At 41.1% G+C, this 10,303-nt stretch overlaps 1 protein-coding gene across 1 annotated transcript; it reads left to right on the top strand.

The window, feature by feature from the left end:
- The first annotated feature begins 604 nt into the window (after window positions 1-604).
- LOC105250613 (transcription factor SOX-9) lies at window positions 605-9,638 on the top strand. Its single transcript, XM_011256799.3, has 2 exons — window positions 605-1,887; window positions 7,148-9,638. Exons 1-2 carry the CDS (start codon window positions 1,679-1,681, stop codon window positions 7,941-7,943), a joined length of 1,005 nt encoding a protein of 334 aa, XP_011255101.1. The 5' UTR covers window positions 605-1,678; the 3' UTR covers window positions 7,944-9,638.
- The last annotated feature ends 665 nt before the right edge of the window (window positions 9,639-10,303 follow it).

Raw genomic sequence — 10,303 nt, 5'->3', positions numbered from 1 at the left:
CATGTGTGTATTATTGTCGACATTGAGTAATGTCTTTTTGTATACTGAGAAAACAAATTGACTATTTGTATGTATGACTAAACTATTTATCAAAAATGTTTATTTCCGTATAGAAATATTTGAAGTCCTGTAATTACATACATTGGAAATTTTCCTGCTTCCCCTAATTACATTGTCTTCGGGAGTGTATCAATGAATCGGATGTGCTCAGCTGACCGCCAACGGAAGGCGGAGAGATCAGAAAGGCAACGGCGGCGATAATCCGCGCGTCAAACGCACCCACGCCTCGCGACCTCGTTGTCTTCGTGAGCGTTTCGATCAGGAGGGGAGGAAAAGAGAAAGAGAAAAGAGAGAGAGAGAGCGAGACAGGTATCTCTCCACCTGTTGCACGAACCCTCGTATCCGTGGAACCGCCATGCCGACTCACCCGCCAATCGACAATCGCCCATTGGCCCTGCGGAATAGTGGGAGCTGCGATACCGCGTCCGATTGGTCCGCAGCCAATCTTTTCTCCCCCGCATCCTACAGGAGCCGTGAAACGCCGGCAGAAGAGCCGTCGTTGTCCCACGGGTTCGTCCCAGATGTGCGATCCATGTTACGAAAAGTTTCTGTGGGAGTCAGTATACCAACAGGACTCGTGTTCGTCAGACATCAAGTCCGAGCAGGAGTGCAGAATCTCTTCCCGGATTCAAGATTTGTGACAATTGAAACACGGAAGACACGAGAGATTTTTTCTTCACAATTAAAAGAATCGAATTTATTTTTAATTCACGTGAGAATGAGAGTCTTCAAAGATCGCTAGATCGAGAAGCCAACCAAATGATTTACGCATGAAGATGCAGTGATTAATAGGCAACCGTAAAATTTCCTCGAAAGGGAGTCCGACAATTGGAGGATTTAAATGTTCTTCCTAAAACAGCTGATGTTCGTCTAAGATGTGCGCAATATTTTTAAAAACATCCTGGACTTTTGAAAAATGCACGATTTTTTTGAGAAATATTTATTGCTTGGATTGTCGCTCGAAAAGATTTTAAGAACGTTGCCGTCGGTTACGATTGTGGCATACAAGTTTGTTTATTAATTAAGAAAATAGTCTAGTCTTTGCGCAGGATTCTATTGAATATCCGAAAAAATAGAATTATTTTTGAGAAATACTCGTTTGGTTTTTCTCAGATGCATCGGACCCCTGAGATATTTAAAAATATCTCAAATTATTATTAAGCTTATTCAAGCTATCTCTTAATTATCAGCGTCACTTTCGTGCAGTGAATGTGAATCAATTAAGAAAATTGGAGAATAAAATCAATTAATTGATCATGATTACTCAGAATCAATTGTCACTAGAGTGATGATAAAAATATTCAACAATCTATTAAAATATCGAAACGATTTCTATCTAAAGGAACGATAAATTCAGAAGATCCCACGAGCCTTCGACCTCTAACAAAAATTTTTAGTATAAGCAAAGAATCTAAATTCCTGAAATAAGCAAAGAATCTAAAAAAAACACATATTTGGGATTGTTGAGAAAAAGATTGTCCACAGAATGCAATTCACAGAAAGTTACCTTATCCACGCAAGATAGGCACGATTTATCAATCAATTTATCAAAAATGTTGTGTATGCTCGAGGAGGGCAATTAAAGATCAAGCGCAACGTGACCAGAAGAAAACGACTCATGGATATGTCGTCGAAAACTCTACATAACGAACACATTAAGCGGCCGATGAACGCCTTTATGGTGTGGTCGCGTGGTCAACGTCGCAAGATGGCACAGGAGAACCCGAAAATGCATAATTCAGAGATCTCGAAGAGACTCGGCGCCGAGTGGAAGTTGCTGACCGAGAGCGAAAAGCGCCCTTTCATCGACGAGGCAAAAAGATTGAGGTGAGCTCACGAAATACGTCAAAGTTATTATTGAATACACGCAGTTTGTTTCGCAAATATCAGTAATGCCTTTCTTTTCTAAATCAAGCAGATTTGACTTGAATACGTTGTGTCTATTTAGTCACTAATTGTGCCACTTTTCTCATTTAAAATGTAAAAAATGATAAAAGTGAGTCACACATAATAATATCCTTCGTACAAGCTAAAACTTTAATAAGCTAGTATTTAAAAAATAATATACATATTTTTATGTAAAATTCATAAATTATATATTTAAAACTGGAAAATCACTTTTGCGATACAAACTGCTTGTAAACATAAATTCATAAAACACTTAAAACAAGTCTATACAGTACACACATTTTTATTCTAATTATGTAAAAATATTTTATTCAAGCTTATTTTTTTAATATGCTTCATTATCAGAGAGAAAGTATCTTACTAAAATATTTCTATTTTATACTACAAAATAATTTTGCGAGAAATATACTGCTAGTGTATTTACTTTATGGAATAAATCGTGATATAATAAATTCATATTATTATAATATATATTGAGAGCGCTCTTTCTCTCTCTTCTCTTTTCTTCTCTTTTCTATTCTATAACAGTATATAAAAGATAAATATAAAATGTAGAAAATGGGGTAATATTTTGCAGTCTTTGGATCGACGGACGGCTTTTTTTTCGTGGTGACGCTAATTGCTTTTTAGTCGCAAATACTCGAGCGGGATGATTGCGTTGATCGGGGGGTCCGTATCAGCAGAGTTGTGGGGATCGAAAACGGCGGGAAAGCGCGCCACGCGATCATCTCGTACTTCATAATACGGTACATTGTTGCCGAGGATCTTAGGGGCGTGCTACGCTGAAATAGGGTGAGACGGGGCCGGTATTTATAGAGCGGGGGAGACGAGCTCTCTTTATTACGGACCCTGAATATTTAATCACTGTTATGAGTTTATTTAGCTCGCTGGAGCCGCGCGCTGCCGATTTTTCGAACCCGACGCGCTCTTAAAACAGCCCTTTCCCCCTTTCCCCTCTCTCCTTTCTCCCTTTTAAAAGAGATCCCGCAATCTCGCGAGAACCTTGCTCTAAGAGTCCTCGTAACGTCTTGTAATTTTGTAAGCCTTATTGAATAACATTTTGCAATCTCGTCAAAGAGGAGATATTAATTTTACGAGAACAATTAGTACATGCAACAATTATTTCACGGAAATTTTGGAAAATATTTTATCCGTAAATAAATTTTGAAAAATATTTTGTTATTTTATTATCTCGATTTTCCTCTCGCGATTGATTAACTTTTCAGAATCGGAAATACTACTCAATATTTGACGATTATTTTTATATTAAAATAACTTGAATATTCTCTGATTAATTAATTTACGACTTTGACTTTTTGGTAAATAATTTAAATATCGCATGAATAATATTTATAAGATACGTTAAATATTTGATAATATTCTTATTTTATACATGTTATTTTTAATATATATTATTAATTATTTTTTATTATTTTTAAATAAATTTATTTTATCCGTTTTAACTAAACAGATTTCTTGACGATAGCGCTAAGTATGCGTATCATTGTCTCTGGAGAGATTTATGGCGACGAATCTCTTGATAATAGTATTCAATAATTGAAATAAAAATCTCTCGTGGTTAAAGGAGCGGGAAAGGAATAGGTTTGCGCAAGGTACGTGAAGATTAAATTTGAGAACGATCTCTCCCGCTCTCTCGCTTCTCGATCTCGTCCCGGGGAACAAGATTTAAACTGATTCCACGCTCTAACCCCGTGCCCGCGTTGCAAAATATCCCGACCTCGATTTACATTCCTCCCCGTCGGGAGAAAAAAGGAGGAAATGGAAGAAAGCGAGGGAGTCACACGGGCGGGATGTTTTGCGAAGCCGTTGAAATTTTTTGGCGAGACTGCGAATATACGACACGACATCGTCTTAACCCATCCGTAAATAAGTTGCCGTTGCGTTCGTGCTCGAAATATAGCAATCACGCAATCGCGTCGATAAACGATAATTAAATACAATAAATGCAATGACGTTCTTTCTTCGTATACGGCACAAATGATTACGTCTCGATTAATTCTTCGACTTTAATTAATTTTTGATCTGATATAATTTGTATTAATTAGCATATCGCATTTTTTAAATATTATTTAGTTTATTTTTTTTTAATATTTACACATTATTGTTTAGTTTAATTTTAATCTTTTTCAATTTTTATCTTTTTGATGTACATATGATGGGGTTGTCATATATTCAGCATTAGATATCAAAGTTAATAATAAATTTTCTAGCGATGTTCATCCCCCGCACGTTTCGCTGGTGTACAAAAACGCAAACAAAAGGCCATATTTTTCCATCGCAAAATTTCTGGAAAAGAAAGAAAATGAGAAGGACCAGTAGGTGTGAACGGACGAGTGGACGGGGGAAGGGAGACGGAGGAGGAGGGGTATGGGCAATCCGAGGGAAATTTCGACGCGGACGTGTAACGGCGAATCCGCTTTTCTGGCGGATGGCAGCGACGTCGGCGACGAGGAGGGCGGCGGTCGTAAAATAAAAGGGGGAAAACGTGAAAGGGGTGCGCGGAAGGGGGTGAGGTGGGAACGGGGGACGGGATAAAGTCGTTCCCTTGGAGCGGGCGTCGTCGGTAGGAGCGGGTTCCCTTGGACCCGCGCCGTCACTGGCCCGACGTAATCTGTCCGTTCGTTCACGGCGACTCACAATGTGGCCCCCGAGATAACAAATAAAGCCCCATTGTCGCAATTGTGTGGATTTAAAAGGATTTGCTCGGCTTCTCCGCACCCCCGCCGCCGCCGCCGCCGCCACCGCGTTCACCTATTCCTTTCTCTCTCTTCCTCTGTCTCTCTCTCTCTCTCTTTCTCTTTCTTTCTCACTCCCTCGTTCCCCGCTTTCGCGTTTCAACCCCCTACATGTATCCCGCAGCCTCTTCCCGATTTCTCGCTTCTCTCTCGCCGTGGCTTTTACGCGCTCTGTCGCATGTGAACGTTCTTTTAATATCGCGCCGAACAATCTATCGATATGCTTGAATTATGATTAACTCTGATTTCATTAAGCGAGTGGATTTCATATCGATTACTCGTTGGAGATACAAGAGAGCGAGATGAAAATTGCTCGTGATCGATAGCAATTATTCGATATTGTTTGAAAGTATAAAAATTTAAAGGGAAAATTTGAAGGGAATGAAGAACCCAATTAATTGTAAAATAACAGATTGTTATTTCTGTAACAAAAGGGTAAATATAGGAGCCGTATATCTTCGATTAATATTCTCCGGAAATAAACTTTGGCAACTCGATGAAACTCGATTAAGTGTCCGTCTCCGCGAATAGCGCTTTCGGTCGCACGGCATTCCGTTGACAATCGTAACTAATTGTTATTGTTCCTTGTCGCGACGCGGCGAGCTTATGTCGCTATGGGGGATGATATAGCGCGTTGTTTATCGGTCGCCAGGTGGGCGGTGGTCGGAATTGTAAAGATTACGGCCGATGTTTATGCATTTATGCTGAGTTATTGTCGGCGCGGCTTTACCGATGTTTATGCTGATTTACGCTTTGTGCTATCTGCCGGGACACATTGTCCCCGGAATTATTATTCCGCGGTCGCGACGGCGTTCGCGCCCTCCCCCTCCCCCCCACTTTCCTCCCGCCGCAGCATCCCCTTCGAAATTTTGAATTTTCGTGCCCGAAAAAATTTCTCCATCCCGCACTTTCCCCGTCAATCGGATAATCAGCGCGGATTCTGAAAGAATTCCGCGATAATTAATCATTGTTCTTCTAATTTTATCGCATAATAACGTTTTCGAGAAGCAATATCGAAGTTAAAATTCCGAAATTCTAATAAAAATAATGCATGTATCTCGTTTTGCGCCTCAAAATTAATATAACAACAATGAAAAAACTTTGCTTTCGCGAAATATATTATTATAATGTGCGCGAAATTCTTCGACGTTTCTCTGACGTTATTGTCCTCGGTAGTTCCTGAATTTTTTCGCGACTCGTTGTTAGAAAAAAGCCCACGTATCTCGACAATCCTCCTCTCGCCCCTTCTCGCTCTCTTTTTTTATCTCCACGAGGTGAGACATAAATAAGCACTGCGTTTGTGCGCCTCTTGAGTATATAATGGAGTATTATGTGTCGGAGATATCGCTGCTCCTTCCTCTCTTTCTCCATCGCGCGAAGAGGAGGACGAGATGTGTGTGTACAAGATACCTTACCTTAGTGCAAATATCTATGGTGCCCCGTGTCGTATCCGGGGCTGCGATAATACGTCCCATTGTGTGAAAGACGGCGAGCACAGTTTACTAAAATTGTGAAAAGGTGGTTATATTTCCACGATAATCGATAGTCAACGTAAACATGATAAAAAAATGACGTGGGTATCCGTATTATATTTCGTGAATGAAGCCAATATAGAGACCTAGATAGAGATATTCTAACACCTCGGGTAGTTTCACTCTTCGAGACAATTTATTTGATTTTATAATCTTAAAAGAAATGGTGTTTACCCTGGTCTCTTACGCAGCTTATCGATGTTAAAAATTTTGAAAAATAAACAAATTTAATATCTTTATAAAGTTTGATTAAATGATATAATAAAAATGCACAGAATTTTGGCTGAAGTTTTTTCATTGAAATTGTTAAAATCATTAAAATTAGGACGTTAAGGACAAAGTTTCGTTTCAGGATTTAACAACTCTTACCATCACGGGATGGTCACGGCATTATGTTGTAGACCCAACGCAGGCTAAACTATCGCCGCGTTTTCAGTTGCGAAACTATTCAATTAAGCCGTCTTCCGAAAAGCGCTTCTGGACCCCTTTTCAACTATCCCTTACCCTTTAATGTATAATTCGATGTCGGATTCAGCGGCGTTATCTGCCGTAACGACGAACATCCGCGAAATTCACATTGGGAGAATTGGACAGAGCAAAATTAAAAATCGAAATTAGCACTAGAGAAACGAACTCTTTTTTTCTTTATGAGAACAATGTGAAAGTCTTCTGTATATTTGTTTACTTTCATTCTTAAATATATTTTTAAATATATTTAAATAAATTTTAAATATATTTTTTTATCTCAATATTCTTAAATATTTTATATATTATTATATTAATTCATATTTAATGACATTACAGAATGACAACACAAGTACAGAGTAACAACACAACACACAATACAGAAATATCGGTTAATTTAGTGCAATGTTACCGTTCATCTTTCAGAGCTCTTCACATGAAGGAGCATCCCGACTACAAATATCGGCCACGCCGAAAGCCGAAGTCTCTGGTGAAGAAAGAAAACAAATTTGGCTTCGCGATAGCGCCGTTGATATCGCCTGGCGATGGTCTGTCTAATCTACCACGTGGTCTCCTGCCGCCATTGGCACCACCCACGCATCACCCATTGATGTCGCACGAGGACTTGAAGATCCCGCGCTTCTTTCCACCGTTCCCCTATCCGCTCTATCCGCTGCAGCACAAGCTAGGGGATGATTTTAACGGTGGCAAACTGGCCGCCGATTTGGCTCTTCAGGCTCTCTATACCGGCGGCACTTTCTACCCGAGTCATCAGGCAATAGCGTCCTGGCCGACGGGCTTATCGGCAGCAGCTTGCTTGCAGCCCAACTGCAGTTGTCCGAGCCCGCCAAAAGAGTCCAAGAGGCCGTTTCCGCCATCCAAGATGGACGATCCGCCCTTTCCGAGCCCAGCTAGAGCCGATGACAACGCTGTCATCGCGGAACGGGAGGAATCCCGGTATCGAAAGTACGAGGAAGACTTCACCGCCTTAGACAGGCATCATCATCATCATCATCATCTTCATCAAGAAGATCGTTCTCAGGATCGATTCTCTTCGTCTTCTTCCTCTTCACCGCCCACGGAGCAACCGGAAAAATCTTCGACGACGACAACGTCCTCGACCTCGAGCAGCAGGGTCGACAACGCTCCGTTCTCCGTTCAGAGTCTGACTTCGAGCACCGGCAGTTCGAATTCGGGCTCGCAGCGCGGACACATCATATGAAGACCGCTTCCGGTTCTCCCGGATCTCAACTTCCGGGGGAGCCTGGTGCCGGCCACGTGGCCGACCGCCGATTGGTGGAGAGTGGCTCCGATGCTCTCGCCGATTCCCCAGACGACAGTCGCTAATCTGAACGCTGGCGTTGCCAAGGAGGACGTTGTACACTTTCAGGATGAGCAGCAGATGAACGCGACGATCGTGTCGAGATCGCCGAGGAGCGGCGTCCACGTCGCCAACGTGCAATGATTCGATAATCGGGGTGACGTACTTCAAATCCCCGATGAATATTTCTTCGGTATCTCTACAATTTCGAAAATGAACGTCCTTCTGTTTTGAACGTGAGTCATTTCCCTTCAATTATAGTTGTAGATTATGTTTGAGAAACGTCCAAGATATAAAAAAAGATTGTGGTCCGATAGCCATTTCATTTCAATGAGGGAACCAGTCGGTTTCTATAGCTTGGGCATCTCTCGAACATCATCTAAAACTAGTGAGAATAATTGTGTATATAATTGAAGTGCTCTCCGAAAAAATACATACATTAATCGTATAAATAAATTTCGCGAAACGGAAAATAACTTGCGCGATCGCCGGAGCCGCATTCTGGCGAACGAGAGACAGGAATCGATAACTCGCTACGGCCCCGAAATCCCACAAAGGGTGGCCGCAAAGGGTCCCTTCGACCGGATCGTGTACGCGAAGCTGGATACTAGAGAAGTCCAATTTTGATGAGATAACCAACCCTCTCTTGCATGCCACATATTACCGGGACGGAGGGAGATGGACACGGTGGGGTAGGAAAGAAGAAAAAAAGCTCTTCTGGCGGAGGCAAATCTCTTCTTTGGGACGCGGCCGTGCGAAATAAGCCAAACGTTCTGAATGCTAACGTACGAGACGCGACGTACCCCCGACGACGCCCCGGTTTTCGCGACGAAAGCATCGATACGATGAAATGGGAGACGCGTGCTTGGTTGGTTGCAGGCAGTAGCTGAATTCTTTTATAATATATTATATACAGGAAGAAGCTAGGAAGACATTTCCCCGAAGGTTGTCAAATATATCTCGCTCTATTTCGCTAAAAATTTATTTCGTCAATATTGATTAGATTATCCCGAATATAGTGTAAATAGACATGAATTTTATTCCTCCAGATTACTTCGTCGAGCGTTATTTATAATGTTGTTTACTCAACTTCGTTAATATTTCGATTTTTATTTAGTACTTCTCGATAGTTTAATTTACATGAAAATTAAGGCACGTAGAATATTAGATGCGCACAATTTCGTTTTGTTACACGTGATTATTGTTGATTGTTAAGGTGAGTTGTAATATATATTATCGCTCATTCGTCGAGAGAGAAATCCGTCGATTACTCCTTCTTGTAGAAATTCCCGCTAAGTATCTCTAACGACCCTTGCGAGCACGAGTTTCGCATTAGCGTTTACCCTGAAAACGGGAGTAAGATACAAGTAAACGTAAATCATATCTATAGAAACACATAGAAACATATCTTCCGTCTCTCCTCCTTCTCTATTTTCTTTCTCTCCCACGCGATACACATTTGACGAACGCATAGCGCTTCGATTAATTTGGATTAATGACGCGGATGCGTCGCATTAATCATCGCCTCGACGATTACGATACTATTGTTAATTATTGCTGTAATATATAATGCAACGTTTGTAAATAAATCTTGATCCGAATTCAGAAATATTGTGCCTCCATTTCCTCGCATCTTTCAAGGGACTATGATTGTTTATCAATATATAATACAAAATTTTTCTTCATTAATAAGATATTTTTTTATTAAGTCGAATCATCTTTGCATACTTTTTTATCAAACGAAATCTTTATTAACATAAAGTTTATACATAATATTTATATCTAATAAGTTCTATTATCGCGAGGCTTACATCTCATGCGAGCAGATACGAGCGTGTGTCTTGCGTTATTCTCCAAGTTGCGAGGAAAGCCGCGAAATTAATCGGAGAGGGCGAGGAAAATCTCGAGGGCAAGGTAAAGTTTCCTCCGTACTTCTCTTCCCCCTCGGCTCGTCGTGTTTTATTTCTGATAGCGACGCCTCCGTCGCCGCCACGAAGACATTATCGCCACCGCAAAGGACCCTTTCTTCCCCCATAAAGGCAATCATGCTTTCTCCGCGGCGAGATAACGACGAGAATGGCGGCCGGGAGACGTTTCCAGCCCAGGCGGGGCACGTTTCCTCCTTCCCCCTTGACAATCAGTAGAATTTTGCCGTTGCTCGCGATCGATCTCGCGAAGAAATTGATAATTCGTAGAGATTCTTCAAAAAAAAAAAAATACATAAAATGAAAATACTGTACATGCGTAAACATTGCAAGCTC

The sequence above is a fragment of the Camponotus floridanus genome, unplaced genomic scaffold, assembly GCF_003227725.1.
Source record: "Camponotus floridanus strain SB8 unplaced genomic scaffold, Cflo_v7.5 scaffold58, whole genome shotgun sequence".
Classification (NCBI taxonomy): Eukaryota; Metazoa; Arthropoda; class Insecta; order Hymenoptera; family Formicidae; genus Camponotus; species Camponotus floridanus.
This window is presented reverse-complemented; position numbering and strand designations above follow the sequence as displayed.

What these genes read in the sequence shown, in the direction of transcription:
- LOC105250613 (XM_011256799.3), top strand. Translation starts at nt 1,679, where the DNA reads ATGGATATGTCGTCGAAAACTCTACATAACGAACACATTAAGCGGCCG. An exon ending in GACGAGGCAAAAAGATTGAG is followed by an intron (nt 1,888 to 7,147) that starts GTGAGCTCACGA and finishes TTCATCTTTCAG; the next exon opens with AGCTCTTCACATGAAGGAGC.